Source organism: Staurois parvus, unplaced genomic scaffold (genome assembly GCF_062004578.1).
Source record: "Staurois parvus isolate SC_StPar_1 unplaced genomic scaffold, SC_StPar_1.0 ptg000770l, whole genome shotgun sequence".
NCBI classification, from domain to species: Eukaryota; Metazoa; Chordata; class Amphibia; order Anura; family Ranidae; genus Staurois; species Staurois parvus.
In genome coordinates, this window is record NW_028318566.1 from 1,033,290 (window position 1) to 1,050,050 (window position 16,761).

The 16,761-nt window shown below is 39.9% G+C and overlaps 1 protein-coding gene across 1 annotated transcript in view; it reads left to right on the plus strand.

Moving 5' to 3' along the window:
- MGAT4B (alpha-1,3-mannosyl-glycoprotein 4-beta-N-acetylglucosaminyltransferase B) overlaps positions 1–16,761 on the plus strand; it is a 661,259-nt gene that overhangs the window by 605,609 nt on the left and 38,889 nt on the right. Inside the window, exons 10-12 of the mRNA XM_089654506.1 lie at positions 394–501; positions 968–1,161; positions 9,370–9,448. Coding sequence (XP_089510632.1) covers positions 394–501; positions 968–1,161; positions 9,370–9,448 — 381 coding nt within the window. The remainder of the gene's footprint in view (positions 1–393; positions 502–967; positions 1,162–9,369; positions 9,449–16,761) is intronic.

A 16,761-nucleotide genomic window follows, 5' to 3' on the forward strand; every position in this document is an offset into this window, starting at 1 on the left:
GACAAGCCGCACCAGTCCACAGCTTTAAAAATTGCACTACTTCAAGTGAAGTAGTGCAGTTTCAAAGTCATATTCGGTGTGAACCTGGGCTGAATGATTAGGGGTGCGTAAGGCTGTACCGTGTTATGCATTAACTCTGTTAGAGGTTGTTTTGATTCCTTTACCTCCTTCTCCCTATAGGCTGTATGGTTATTCTGTATAATTAGACTACAAAAGAGTGGAGTATCCTTGATCTGTAGAGCCACAGACCCAGAATGGTATTCCCAGAACACCAGGTTCTTTCCTGAAAACGATTTTATATAGTGGTTTAGTTTTGTTAGTTTATTTGTGTTGTGGCTGAAATATGTAAGAGCTGTGCTGTGTTAAAATGTAATGTATATGTTTATTTTTCAGAAACATTGCGATCGGCAAAAAGCAAACCTTCGGATCCGATTCAAACCTTCATTGTTCCAACATGTAGGGACCCACTCGTCATTAGCAGGAAAAATCCAGAAGCTAAAGGTATGGAGTTTGAAGAAGCGTAAGAACCTTTTTGGGGATGGCAGTGTTTTTGCTTCTTTATAATTAGATATAGTTGAAAACAGTATATCCTCCTGATTTCTATTTTTGGGAACACCTCACTGGAGGACCTGTCTCAAAATAATTTTCTTCACATTACTGCTGCAACTGCAAAGCCAAGCAAGGGTATCATATTCCTCTTTCCTCAGTCTAAATATAGGAGTATGCATGAACACTTCATGAGCAAGAGTGTGATGCCTTTATAATGAACAGTACACGAAAAGGAAGAGAGGATATCTCCTTTCTGGAGACTAAAGAAACCAGAAGCTGACCACTAATGAAAAGCTTTGCTGTTACCAATTTTATTTTCAAAGCTAGTTCACGTAAAGAAATGCTTAAGAGCAGTAAATGATAATTCCATTGAATTTCTGGTGTCCCTTTTTTTATCTGATATTTCTGTTTCATTCAGGACAAAGACTTTGGGAAGCAAGCTCTACGGAAGGAGCATGTCAACCCAGCTGCTGAGGTCAGCACTAGCCTAAAAACCTACCAACATTTTACCTTAGAGAAGGCTTACCTGAGGGAAGACTTCTTCTGGGCATTCACACCAACTGCAGGAGACTTTGTACGCTTCAGGTTCTTCAAGCCCTTACGGGTGGAAAGGTGAATGTTGTGTTAATTTGTGCATTTATTTTATGGAGTCTGGATGTTCTCTGACTTTTAGACGTCTGCAGACGTTCAGAACTTTGTAGAGTAGCTTAATTTGTGTTTCTAATACACCATGTATTCTTTTTCATACAGTACAGGACACAGGTTTTTAATCAAAATGACTGCAGTTTAAGATGAATGGACACTGACAAAGCCTCTTAAAACCTAGGACACTTTCTCCTATAACCAATACCTACCATGTGATCCTCAGTTTTTTGCTGTTATCCTTAGGCGATGCATGCATCTCTGTGGAGAGAGGATAGATATAGTGTTTTCTTCTATCAACACTACTAATAACGGCAGTCTCTAATTCACTTCCTCTCAATTTCATATTAAAAGGACTGTACCCAGATTTCCCAAGATAAGGCGTGGGGCTGACCTGTAAGTAGCGACTGCACTTAACCAGGTGCGCCGAGAGTGTAACATGTGCATTGTTGCTGGATGCTATAGGGCCAAGACAGTGGTCCACCTGAGTGGGAGCTCAGTCCTAAAGGATCCCCCATTGGAGGAAGGGGAGTAGACCTGACCAGTGTTCAGGTAAGTAACCTGAGGGTCCTGGTCGACCATTTTTTAGAAGTTGTAGGAAGGCACCAGCCCTTTAAAAACTGTTTTGTGCAGCTGTAACAGGATAATTAGGGACTTGATTCCCCTCCTTATCCCCAGATGGTTAACAAGAAGGCCTGGCCCAATTTTCTGGACAGACCTCATTCTGCCATTGTGGAATATGGTGCCCACACATTCGCAGTGAGTTTCAAGGAGGAGCATCCTCGGGGAGCCATTTTATTCTCGTGGCACTCAGAGGTTGTCATCTTCTCAAAAGCTCCTGGTTTTGGATCACATTAGACACACAGTGTTTCAATTACGGAGGCAAGAAGGACGAAGGAGAAAAGAAAACACAACCTGGGATCTTGGACAGTCATTAACCTGCTTGGGACAGAACACCAGCGACACTGTGGAACCTTCCCTCAGTACTTTCAGTCCTACTAAAGCTGTCCTTTGAACTGATCTGGGATATTCACTTGGTGGATATTACCTCCACCTGATGGGTTTTTGAGCTGACTGCTCATTCCTATAGGGAACCCTTTTGGTGTGACATCTCCACTGCCTCCTTTGTTTTGCCTAATGAGACCAAACAGGATTCTTGTGCTTCACAATCCATGATTGCAAGGTGGACTTTCCAGATAATTTCTTGAACCTGTTTTTTCAAATGTAAGGAGCCTCTTTTCCCAATTTAAGGCAAATTCTACTTGATCAGTTGCCACATCTTGGGTGTTTCAACATCAGGCTCCTGTTGTGCAGCTTTGCAAGGTAGCTACCTGGTGGTCTGTGCATACATTTGTTAAGTTTAACTAAGTGGATGTTCAGATTTTGGGTGATGCCCATTTCAGCCACAAAGCATTGCAGACTATAGTTTAATCTCGGCTTGGCCTTATTAGGCCTTTTTTTTTTTTTGAGGAGCTGTTGGCTATGGTTTTTGTTGCCTATTGGTTACCACCCTCCCATCATTTACTGCTTTGAGACATCCCTTCCACTATGATTAAAGACCTTTGTCTTGCTCTGTATGAGAAAGAAACTGGATTTTTTATGTACCTGTAAAATAATTTACTTGGAATAGAGTACCAGACACATAACCCTCCTCTCTGATTTTAGCAATTCATTGCTTGCTACAAAACTGAGGATCACATGGGAGGAGCAGTTATATGAGGAAGAGTCTAAAGCTTTGATTGACTTTGCCAGTGTCCAGTCACCTGAAGATGCAGCATATAACTCATCCTTTATGATTAACCATCATCCACCCAGGCCAGTTTACATATACAGCTGGGCTGGAGCTTCATTGTTTTGGAAGGAGTACCGGTACATCCTTCCGTTCTTGTCTGTGTTGGCTGTGTCCATAAAACTAAGGTGCTTTTTTTTCAAACTTCTCTGTCTTTTTCCTTTATATAGTAAAACATAAAAATCCCAGTGGTGATTAAAAACCACCAAAAGAAAGCTCTTTCTGTCTCAAAAAATGATATAAAATAACGTGATATAAAATTAATTTGGGTACATTGGGTTGCATGACTGAGTATTTGTGAATCAAAGTATAACAGCGCTAAAAACTGAAAAATGGCCTGGGCAGGAAGGGAGTAAAACAGTCTTGTCTTAAAGTGGTTAAAGACCTGTGTCCTGCACTGTACTCTGTATGCTGTACACCTACTCCAAGAAAGTGGTTTTACAGGTACATCAAGAAATCAATTTTCAGGTACTTTATTTTTTACTTTTAGGAAGATCTATCACCAGACAACAAAAAATCTTGGTCAATACCCTAGAAGTCCCTGTGCACATAGCACTTGTTCCCCATTAAAAAAATATGAATGTTCCCATGGGGGGAGTTAAAACCAGCACTTAGCCCGTCTCTGTTCTGCAGTGCTATGTCTCCTCATTTCTCCTCTTTAGTTAAAGATTATGTTAACACAACATTTCATATTCCTGAAATATGACAGCTAGACCATGTACTTGTATGAAAATGTATCCTCTTCTCTTTGTATTGCTTCCTTTGTGTGAAATACCTAGTGTTTCTGCCAGTTCCTCTGCTTTTCCATTAAAAACTGACCACTCTAGACATGAGACCACAGCATCGTCAGTTTCCTGGCTATGCTGGGAAGTCAGCCTTCTATCCAATGATCAGACTTCTGTTGACACTTCCCCACCCTGTACAGCCATTTACCTGGAGATCAGTGTACTGGTCTTTCTCCTCCCCCAGCTCTTTAAAATCTGTATGCAGCTGAGAACAAAGGGTATTCGATCACTTATAAAAAAGGGGAAAATGTATTTATAATGTTTTTTATATGTTTGCACAAATGTTTTGCTTTTCATTTCTATTTGAAACTGAATAGGTTGTTTTATAAGGTTATGGTTTACATATACTTTAACAATGAGTCTGGAGTTGCAGCCTGCTATTCAGGGAAACCAAGAAAGTAGTAACTGTCAGCTTGTGTGGTGAATGACTGCAGCTGGAGAAAAGGGCTTTAATTCACAAAAACACAAGCTAACAACAGCACAAGCCATATGCTACACTTACCAAAGACAGCCTGAGGTTTCACAAAACAAACTGTTTCCACTCTCTACAGTCTACTCAATAGCAAGCTGCAGCTCCTGACTCATTGTAAACTAAACTGGAGAGATTAGAAGACATACTGCACAAAGAGTGATGTGTCCAGCAGTTTAGGTGGCGGGGGGGGGCAGGGGCTATGCCAGTTCTGTCTGTGCAGTCTGTCACGCCCTCTCTTCTCCTTAGCTTTCACTCAGAAATCCATCTCCATTGAGTGTTTTTGGAAAGCTAGTCAGGTGGGCATGGCTAGATATCCAACAAAAAAACCAGCAACCCTGCTTGGATTTTTATAGAGATATAGGCTCAAGTGCTCTGTGTACAGGACCTCCTGGGGGCGTTTAGCAAGGTTTAACTTCTAATTCTTTAATGCAAAGTTCCGGCCCCCCCACCAACTCCCCAAAACTTTTTTAACATACTGTAGCTGCTGACTTTTAATATTAGGGCACTTACCTGTTCATGCATTCAGCAGTGTCCTCACTCTGAGCCAATTCTTCAAATGGCTGTCGAGTGCTGGTGCTGCCATCTTGACTAGGGGGAAACTGGCATTGAAGCCTTGCCGCTTCACCTCTGGCTTCTTACTGTGAATGCTCTTTGTAAATGAGCCATGGTCCTCTGGAACCTTGGAAGTGTCAAAACCAGGTACCCACTCCCCCCCAAAAGGTGCAGCAGAGGGATGGGAGGAGGCAGAAAAGTGGAGCTTCCACTTTTGGGTGGAATGCTGCTTTAATTTATTAAATAGCGTATTTCAAGGCATAGGTTGTTCAAGTAATAGCAAATTCTTTTTTTTTTTTCATTTTGGATGGAGTTGAGAGGGATCGGATATTCAACCTCTCTATTTGTCGTATTTACCATTACCACCAAGAGTGAACGTGAAAGAAAATCCCAAGTTTTTGGTTGTCCCCAGAACAGTAATAGAGGGGAAATCTTCCAATAGAAACACTAGTTCTGGTGACAAGGGTTATAACCCTACCTCTCTCTATCCAAAATGAAAAAAAAAAAAACTTTTGCCTTTAGTTCTACTTTAAAAGAAATTTATGTCCAAAGCTTGTTTGGTCATATTCCTATGGGGGTCACAGGAGTGCACTTACTTTTACACTCCTGTGACCCAGAATCCATGTACAGTGAGCTAAAGTCTGCTGTCGGCTGATGTCACAGAGCCTCTCCAGTCTTTGGATGTATCCTGATAATAGTGTCAGGATCCACCCAGATGTGTTTATTTTTTACTTTGCACATTTCTCCTTTTAAGGCTGGCCTTGATGAATAAAGCATATCGTCAAAGCCTTTTAAATTGCTTTTCTTCACAATAGAGTATGTCACTGATATGGACAATCTTCAAACCCCAGCTGCATTTAAAAAAGAAGCAACAGCAAAATCAACACACACACACCACTCTTGTCCAAGAGGAACAACAATCTGCAGGTTATAAAAATGTATTCATATTCAGTTGATTAATTTTTTCTGGTGAATTTCCAAAGGACTGAAACTACCCTTTTCACCTGATTCCATCAAAACTGTAATTGTTTTACTTGACAAAAGAACTAAGTGTGGTCAAATTGATCTTGTATATTCAATATAATTTCATGTTGTCAGATTAGAAAGTACATGGTGGAAGGACATAGTAGACCAGTGTTCCCCACACCTGTTCTCAAATTCTACCAACACTGCAAGTTTTTGGAAGCTAAAACCTCCCCAGCCTGCAATCATTTTTTACATCTCTTATTTGACTGGCTGACTGAGTAAAAATAATCACCAAGGTTAACGTCCCTTCATGGTGTTTGGGTTTCCTAGCACAAGCATATATTTATTGCCTTAATGTCAGTATTGTTAGTGCTACAGTTTTTGATGTCGAAGCATTGCCATATTGCTCAATAAGTATCAAATCCAACTCTTTAGCAGCAAGAACTCATACCAGTGGCATAACACAGGCTAATTGAAGGAAACGAAAGGTTACTATCTAATATTGGGTGAGACCTTTAGTTGAACTACTGTATTTCTTGCTTCATATGCTTAATGTAAAGCATGTGTACTTTTTATTTGGATATAGCTAAAAGAATGGGAAACCAGTGAAAGGGCCTCAGCCAATCTACCATGAAAAGGTGGACTTAATTAGGCCAGGTGGGTAACATGGGATAGTCAATAATAATATAGCTGGGTGGAGATTCAAGATTTTCAATTTTTCATAAACTGCAGAGAACAGATTTATTGAGAGAATCTTTGGTATATATTTAGAATAAATAATAAGGCAGACACGCATTCATAAGGGACACCTTGCTTACTTACCAACAGTATTTGTCCTAACTTAGGGCACTCTCACAGTGATCCACCATAAAAATGTGGCAAAGACGCATATGCATTTTTGATGTGTTTGTGCTGCACTTTTGCCAGGCTTCAGGCTTATGGTGCGTTTTTGAAAAGACATGACTCAAAAACTGCACCAAAAATGCATCTTGGGTGCATTTTTGAGGTGTATTTGCCACATTTTCCATTGATTTCAGTGGGGAGGGTTGTTTTTGGTACATTGTTTTTTTAACTGAGCAAACATGCTCCAAAAATGCTTTAAGCAGGATTTTTTACACCCCAGGGTGAAAACATACATAGAGTTTAAAGGGAAGCATTTTTCTCGAGCTTTTCAGGAGCTTTTTTTAAATGCAAAAGCGCTTCAAAAACTCATCACTGTGAAATCAGACTAACAGTGTAGATTTAACAGTGGTTTGGTGTACCATTTTCTTCTCTGCTGTCTGGTGCTTGCTGAATACGTACCTGTTTTGGTGTCAGGAAGCTACCACTGTCTCATCTGTTCTTTACTTTGCTTTCATGAACCTGAAAAACTCAGAGGAAGCAGGTATTTGGAAATCACAGGTCAGTGGAAGAAGTAGAGAAGATCAGATAGAGGAGGCCCCATGACGCCAAAGAAGATGCAACTTCAGCTAGTGCTGGGCCGAAACTCAATGACAGTGAAAAAAGGAGATACTACACCAAAACTTTGTTTGACCTACAATATTAGGTTAGCTGGTTAGCTGTTGGCTAACAGTAAACTTACTTGGGGAATGTGGAAAGAAAGAATGGTAAGTGCCCAACTTTGGAAACGGAAGAGGTGTTATCATTCTTGTGTGCATCATCAAGCCTGCTCGTCCAAAGGCTGTGGTGAGAACACAACTTTGGGAAGGGAAAAAGGGAAGAGTATATAACGAACTGCAGTATAACAAGATTTTATAACAAGTTGCAGTCTGTTCATTATCCTCATATTGCTTTTTTCATTAGTCACATGGTCCATCCTATTGCCAGGTCCACCAAGAGATACTCTGTTGAATTCTAGGTCTTCCACAGTACCCCCATCCTAACCTTGGTTTATTTAACCTACAATATTGTACGCCCAGAGGGTTCCTGTGAATCTATTCAGACCACTCAGCTGATTAAAGTGGTTGTAATGGCTGAAGATTTTTACCTTCTTGCATTCTATGCATGAAGGTAAAAAAAACTGCTGTGCTGCTCCCCCCACATCCCCTAATACCTGAGCCTGATCTCAATCCATTGCTGTGCACAGGAGCCTCAGCTCTCCCGGGTCTCTTTCTCTTCATTGGCTGAGACACAGCAGCTGGAGCCATTGGTTTCCACTGCTGTCAATCACAGCTGGTGAGGGGCCAGGAATCCTGGCTCTTTAACACTGAAGGGAAAAAACAGCTTCTTAACAGGACTATTCATCACTCACTGTTTGTTTGTTTTTTTCTCAGAGAATAGTCAAAGGAACTTAATCATCCCCTCCCCTCCAGGGGCAGGAAGGGGAGGAGCAAACAGTAGCAAGTGGGGGATATGGTCAAATTGAACTAAAAGTGGGAGGGTCTAAAAGGGGCATTAAATACAAGGAGTGTACTACATACAGAGAGCAGAGCTCAAGAGTGTGCTATGTAAACAGTGCAGAGTTCAGGAGTGTGCTATGTACAGGGTGCAGAGTATAGGAGTGTGCTACGAAAAGGGGGCAGGGTTCAGGAGTGTATTATGTACAGAATTCTGGGTTTATGATTGTACTACTTACAGAGTGCAGGGTTCAGGAGTGTGTTGTATGCAGAGTTCAGGAGTGCTTTACATACAGAATGCAGAGTTCAGGAGTGCTTTACATACAGAATTTAGAGTTCAGGAGTGCATTACATACAAAATGCAGAGTTCAGCAGTGCTTTACATACAGAATGCAGAGTTCAGGAGTGTGCTACATTCAGAGTTCAGGTATGTGCTGCATATAGTGTGCAGAGTTCAGGATTGTATAGGACTGGTCCATTTTAAACTGAAATTACATCCCCTTTCTCCCCAAATCACCCCCAACCCCAGTACAGAGTCCCCCCCCACAAAAAAAAAAAATTCCCTCCTTCATATTACATGATAGAAAAGAAAGCTACAGCTTGACTCGGTCGGAGAGTGGATTGTACAGGCTGTAGAGCAGGTGGAGAAGGTGCTGCACTAGTACGGTTGTGTGCATCCACCACCCCTTCATATCCTCCACCCCCTCCTCTGCACTCATAGGCATGTACCAGGGGGGAGAGAGGGTCAGCACTGAGGTGGCGGAGTTCTGGCTGAAAAAAACCCATATATATATATATATATATATATATATATACACACACACACACACAAACATATGCTAACATTATGCCTTTAACTGTAGCTTCTATAACTACTTGAATTAAAGTGTACATGTACTTTTCAGCTGTTTTCTTTATATGTAATTAGGCAACAATTTACAGGCTCTTTCATTAAAGCAGTGTAAAGTAAAATTGAAAACTGGTGAAATAATGTAAGTCTTTATCGTATTTAAAGCAATTAGATGATGCTCATCTGCAACAAGCAATTTTCACAGGCATAGATAATTTTGGAAAGTGTCAAAATAGGAGACCAGTACTGGCTGTGATTCAGACAGTGGTAGTTATGAATGTGGCATCTCTCCGTAGGAACCAAGTTAATTAGAATTTAAGAAGTAATCACCCAGTATCATTGTATCACGCTTCAGCGCAGTAGTCATCTTTGACACAAGGGTTTGGTTCCTTATCTCACGCTTTTTTTCTTAAATATTGCTTCTACAGGTTTTTTTTCCGAAGTGGAAATATAGAGCACCCTGAGGATAAGCTTTATAATACAACAGTGGAGATTCTCCCTTTTGATGTAAGTGTGTTTTGTATGTTTTATAAATGACTAAGTACATTTTGATTTTTTTTTCTTTACTCCCATGATGTGCAGCTAATAAGATTGATCTTTTATATAAAAGATGAGATCTGTTACTTGATGTAAATCTGTCATGATAATGTAAAGCTGTCGTTAAAATACTAGTTTCCTGGATGTTATGTTCTTGAATCACTGACATTCATACGTGAACTCTTGCTCCAGACTAATAGCCGCTCCCTGTCAGCCTCGTCCTTATTCCTTTTCCAATTCCATGAAAAGGTTCACCAATGCATCCTTTCCCAGGATCACGATCGGCTGCCTCCTTTCTCTTCTCTACACCCATCAGCAACTATCAGTTTTTGCTCTGCATCTGCTGTCTATGCCAGCTCCTGCTATACCTCCCCTCAATCACATTCATCTTTTGCTTTCTGCCTCAACCGTTATCAAGCCTCAATGGTAATATTCAGGCAATGGTTCACAGTGCTTAGTCTTCTTTATTCCCTGTACACTATCAGATCCCCACTGCTTTTTGTCACTTCTGCCAATCTATGCTTTCTCTATGCCTTCAATCTTAACTTACACTTGTCCATGATCGCCTCATGCTTTGCCTCCTCTCTCTTCTCTCATGATTTTATCATTTCTGCCTTATCTCTCTCACTTTTCTCAGTATGTGGTTAGTTCATGCTTTGCCTTCTCTCCTCTCCTTTTTGATCAGCTACTTCTGTGCCTTTTTCTGCCTGTGTGTAGCCTTCTCTCCCCTTTATAAATTCACTTTGGTTGGTCATCATGTAACGTGTTTCCTTTTAAAGTGCCAATAATTAGATGATTGTAGTCCAATCCTTAAACTTTCTTAAGGGACAAACATTGATAAGTCTGTTAATTGCATCTCACAATCAATTTAATCAAATGTCTTAAGACAGTTGATGATGGGACCTATTTACCAAGATGTAAAACCAAACTAAATGTTTTCCTTCAGGTCTTGTGCCACTTTTTATATAGTTTTATTTTATTTAGCACTAAGTATATTGTTTTAAGTTTTGTCAATCAAAGTTTTAATATTATTCTTTCTAACTATAAAAGCGATTTGATTGTAGCAGAGTTAGAAACACCTGCAGCATATAGAATTGCACTATAGAGTTTCAGACCTGGGTGGAAGCCAGGTAGGTCAACATGCAGCTGTACACTATGTATGTAACATTATGTATTCAGGCAGCAATATGAAAGAGGGGTTTTCAAAACCAGGTGGAAATTAAGATCAATGTCTACATCATCCTCTGTTATATAAAATTTAAATGTATACAGTTTCTGAGAAATTAAATTTTGTTTTTGGCCAGAAGCTTAAGCATTATTTCCTAGAAAATTCAAACAATGTAACTCTGCACATTGGTAGTGTAAACAAGGGGGTGCATATTACCATTCTGCTTTAAGCTGGCCATATATTAATCATTTTTTCTGTTCAACCAGTGAGTTGAGCAGAAAAAAAAATACCTGATTCCCCCAACCACAATATTTGATGTGGATGGGGGAGCCACTCTCACTGTGCTTTTGTATTCTGACAGTGAGGAGACTTTCCCACCATCAGAATACACTGATCAGTATTAGCTGCCAGCGGCACTGATCGTTGGGGAAAAACCTGACAGGTTGGTTGTACAGAAGTCAATCAGCAGATCGACTCCTGTACAACAAGTCATGCCATACATGGATAAAACTTCGTCCATCCCCTGCTGAACCTTGTATGGCCGCCCTAAGTGTAAACTTCAATTTAAATGTTGTAGGCTACAATGTGATAAATTGTAAGCTATACACAAGGGACATGCTAGTATTATCTGTAAATGTATGCTACACCCACTGAAGTAGGGCTGCACTTCTCATAACCTCCTCTGGCAACTTGAGCTAATGTTCTGTGATTTCTGGCCATCATTATGATTAGTTCTCTATGAGAGATCACATCAAAGCTACATGGATATAGTTGTGTTTCTACAAATTAGCAGCTGTCTAAACACTCCACAAGAGGTTCAGAAGTAGGTGCTCAAGTCTCTAAATTACAGTATGAAACGCCTAGCTGAAGCCATTGAAGTGCACAATAAACAAAGATTCTATTAGTTTATAGTGATTGGTAGTGAAAGAAACTGAATCCTTAAGGCTCAATACAAAGCAGCATCTAGAGACAAACAGTGAAAAAAATCAGAAAGTCTACCATTTCCCACTTTATCCAGAACTTAGAAAAAGAGGTTTGGCTGTTATTCAACTTTAAGCAATAGTTGTTTGTCATCTCCATAAACTCAGCCTGTGATTAGATCATGAAAGAGATGACACACTCTAATGAAGTAATTCCTGTGCTACTGAAAGCAATCTACCTGTGTTAGACTGACATCAACGCAATATAGAGTGCTTGGCTTATAGCAGCCCTTTGTCTTGGAATACTAGTGTAGAGAGGATTAAGACAAATAAAATATAGGCAGATTTTACATATTTGTACTAACAAAATTGAATTTAATGATTTTTAATAAAAATGTTATCAGACTACAGGCAGCATTTTTATATGTTTGCCTTTTGTTCAGATTTAATGATCTTTATGCTTAGGTAAGAGTTTAACTCTGTAATATGCAAGTGGTGGCCAACTCTAAGTAAAACTAAGTGTAAGGTTAGTTTATTTATTTAAATATACTGCATATATTATTTTAAAGCTGGATTTCAGATATGATTCTTTTGCATACCTGCAAGCTGACAATCACTGTAGTAGTTGGAGTTATTACAGTGATTTCCTGTGACATCACATGATTAATATGATTAAGATCATAAAGATGATGCCAAGATCTGCAGAAAACTGAAAAGTTGAAAATACTTGAAGTTGTAAATCAGGTTTGCGAAGTAAACTAGGCAATCACTTATGAAACATTGTAATCATGTCTGAAAGGGACTGTGGTATGAGTGGTATGAGTGGTGGATATGCAATTCCATGGTGGAAATAAATCACATAAGCCAGAAAACATACAATAGTACATGCAATAGTATTCCATCTGAAGTATACATTTTCGAAATTCTATCTATTGTCCATGGGATGTCAAAGCATAAAACAATTAACAAAGAATAATTATTAGAACAGCTGTATCAACATTGCTTATTGAAATGAATAACCCTGCAATTAAGGTGAGTCTAATGAGTTTGCTTATGTTTAATTAACTTTGCAAACTGTGTTTGAATTCAGGTAAGATGCATTTCTGATGCAAGTATGCATATCTCCTGTCTGAGGTCGCTCCCAGGGTATCTTACAATCACTGTAGTAGTTGGCGCTAGTAATGTGATTTCCGCAATCTCCCGGATCATGTGACGTCACTGTCCCTCATCTCCTCCTTGTCCATTTATAGAATGGCTTGTATTCATGTGAAGAGTGCCAGGACCTAGTGAGTGACCCCTCTGCTCATTGTACAGAGGGGAAGTTGTCAGGAAAGATCTCATCAGTAACTGTAGTAGTTTCGACTACTATAGTGATTGTCAGGTTCCCCATTCTCTGATTGTGAGTTTTCTTTTTTATTCCCCTAGTTTGCGCTAGTGAGCTTTAAAAAATGGTCCTCATGCTGCTCTTATATGAGAGAGATTGAATAGACAGTGGTATCATGTACTCTATTGCAGCCCTTGCTATATACTGGGATTTCTTAGTTCTTATGTCCATAGTTCACCGATGTCAGCAAGTAACATATTTAATGATTTAGAGTTTATTAGCTCTTGGTGATTCCATTAGTGAGATAAATTCATTAGATCTCCTAGTTATGTCTGACTACCTTCACATATACACATTTTTATGTTATGGAAATTCCAGTTTTTTGCATTGTTCGAATGGGTTCCAGGAGAGCACACTTAGTGTTGAATGGTAATCAATGTAAATGCATCTAAAACACATATAAGACACAACACACTGCAGCTAAACAGATTAAGATGAGGATATTTGATTTAAATAAGAGATATGAATATAGCCTAACTGCTGAAGCCATTACAAAGTCAGTTGACAAAATTATACTTTCTGGAGTTTTTCTTTTTTATGGAATAAACTAACTGTAAAATAAAGCTTTAAGGGCCTAATGCTTTTGTTATGGCCTTAGCAAAGATGGTGGAGACAAAATACTGCAGGGAGATCTTGCAACTGGAGTTTCTGAAAGATGTAAGAAGGCCTGGGATAATTAAACACACCATAATTAAACACACAAGTGTCTTGTGAACAGAATTTTATTAATGAAAAAAAATCTTAAAAGCTTGTGCTTTTGGGAGAATAAACATGTTTTACAACCTGATTACCAAACAGGAGAGAAATCAGTGCTATATAGAGATTTTCTGTAGAGATATCAGCTGGAATTTCAATTTTCCATGAAGTTATTCTGGAGAGGGGTGGTGAAAAATATATGGTTCTTAGACTGATCTCTAGAAATCAGCCAATGTCTGGTACACATGAAGCACTACACACTGTAAAAGTAAAATACATTACATCCAGTTTGCTAGAATTGTGGGATATGTGTCCAATCAGGAAAATGTATATTACCAAGATTTAAGCAACAATTGGATCACAGAAAACGGGCTCTGAAAATAAATACTCCTCAGGGGAGTCAGGGAAGGATGTCCATAGTGTTTCTTCCTCTGATGAAGTGCATGCGCACGTAACGCGTGAGGAGCCAGGAGATCGTGATGCTACGCCGCCGGAGCCACGTGGAGGCCCGGCGGCCATCTTTGACTCTGGAGGGTTAGTTCACCTCTTCAGTCTCGATTTTGATTTCTCTGCATATACATGTTTGCAAGCATCGTTTTACCTAATAAATACTTATTTTGATTACTACGCAATGGGCATCCTTCCCTGACTCCCCTGAGGAGTATTTATTTTCAGAGCCCATTTTCTGTGATCCAATTGTTTCACCCAGAGAAGGAAGTTACCCTGTAAGCAGGCAGCCTCTTCTGCTCATCCCTCAAAGGGACCTCTGGCTACCTGGATCCGATTAATTTGTTACCTGGGCATCTGCTGTTTACCATCCAAGGGAGAATTATCTTAAACCCTGACCAGACCTATATCTGATGTGGACACCCCTGGATGTGATACTTAATGCATATAACCAATACGCATGTGGTGAGTGCGTATTTCTGCCATTTCTCACGAAGCACCACCATTGAGTTTTTACCAGTCACCTGGCACTTTATATTATCACGGACTGTTATCTTCACTGAACTTTATTAGTAGTTTTATGGTCACTTGTTACCATTTAGCGCTGCACTGTTTTATTTATTGCAGGATTCTGGCATTGCATTCCTGATCCACAGATCATGGGTGCAATGCTTTCCAGGCTCTCTGAGGGAAAAAAAAATAAATGCACATTTTTTTCCAGGTGAGCTTATCCTTTAACACACAATCTAATACCTACTGTTTTCTTCATTGCCACCCACAATAAGGGCTTGTTAACACTAGCTTTGAAACATGGCATTGGACATGCTTTTTTAAAGCACTCTGACTGCCAATCAAAGCACCTGTCACTAAATAAAATGGTTAGCTTACAGTCCTGTTTACACGTTGTTACTATAGTGGTGCTTCAAAGTGTCTTCAAAGCCTCCATAGAAGTCTATGACAAAGCTCACCTACAGCTTTTGAGACACTTTTATTCAGCTTTGGCTTCGCTATATTTTGGAGGTATTGCAGTTATGAGATATCAACACACACACGGCATCTGTCAAGCTTCATTAAAGCTTCATTAAAGCATCATCGAAGCACCACTGAGGCATCATCGAAGCATCATCAAAACACCACCAAAACATTGCAAAAGCATCAAAAACACATTAAAAAAGCATGTTGAAGTGGTAGGCGCTTTAGCCCTGGTTCACACAGAATCGACTTTGAAACCATGTGATAGATGATAGACAGATATCTATCCACATCTTTTTTTTTTTTTAATAACATTTTGTTCCTGTAGTTTGTTACCTTTATGGGAAACAGCATCTCTTACAGACATGTAAACATTTGCATTTTTGAAACACTGGCTTTACTTCTGTTCGCACTTAATTTTGTGTAAAAAATACTTTGCAAAGCCCAGTGAGGTGTCACTGGGTGATGAAACTTGGGACACTAGTAGCAAAGGGGCCACTGAAACTTTTGTGATAAGACCATCCACTAATTGTTCAGGTTTAGTGCAGCAAACAAAAACTGGCACAGGAAACCAAGCACAGGAATATGGTCTCCAAGTTAACCAGTTAACCAGTAAGTGCAGTAAGGGCTAGTTTATACTGGAGGCAGTCATACCGCCCTCCTGAAAAGCAATATACTGTGGATCTCTTTTCAAAGGAGATTTAACAGGCTGTTGGGTGGCGATATGTCCCCTCCACATCACGCTTCTCTATTTACTTGAAAGCGCCACATTCAATGCTGGTATAGTCGGCTGAACGTGACAGGGGTATCACTTTTGTCAGTGGTTCACTGCTTTGCTTCATGCCATGTGTACAACCCTCTCTGACCACTGTATAAGGTTAAGGGGGTGGTCAGTTGATGGTAAAACTGCAGCTTCAACTGCTTATTTTTACCGCCCCCTGGGCACAAGTGTGAAAGGACCCTATTTGCAAATTCTGTGAGATTTTCTCAGGCAGTATAGAAACAGCAGATCCTCTATCAAACAACAGGATAATGGAGTAGCCCTTGTTCGCAGAAGCAGTAGTAACACATAATAGTGCACAGAAGTTTATCTGCAATTAAAGAGACATATTTAACTACTCTTAAGACAGTAACCTCTTGGGCAATGACTTCACAAACCTGGCTAGTAGTAGACATACAGCAGATTTTTTTTTAAGTGTTCTATTTTCTTTTCCAATTTATGGCACAGTTTGTTTTTTTTGCAAGGTATGCAGCATAGTTTGCAGTGTGCTGGTTGATCCACAGTTAAGTAGTACTTGTTCTGCGTATTGGTGGCTGTGCATTGCAGTTTAGAGAAATAATTTGTAGTACCTTTGCATTGGGCCTGAGTATGTGCCATGTAAGAGGCAGATTCTGAATTCACAGGCAGTTAGGCCCCTTTCAAATGGGACAGACTTTGCTGATCAGAGCAGAGCTGGTGGGTGCCACATCCATGTCCGTTCAGTTTATGCAGGGCAGACATGGACAGAGCCCACTCTGCTTTATGGAGTAAACTCCACTACCCTATAATAATCTGCCTAAATGGAAGAGAATGGATCCGTTCCAATTTTTTTTTTCAGCGGACCAGTTCGGACACAGAGATAGCCATGTATAAATGGACACTTACATGTCCATTTACACCCACTTGTCCATAGGGTTGAATAGACCATCTAATCAG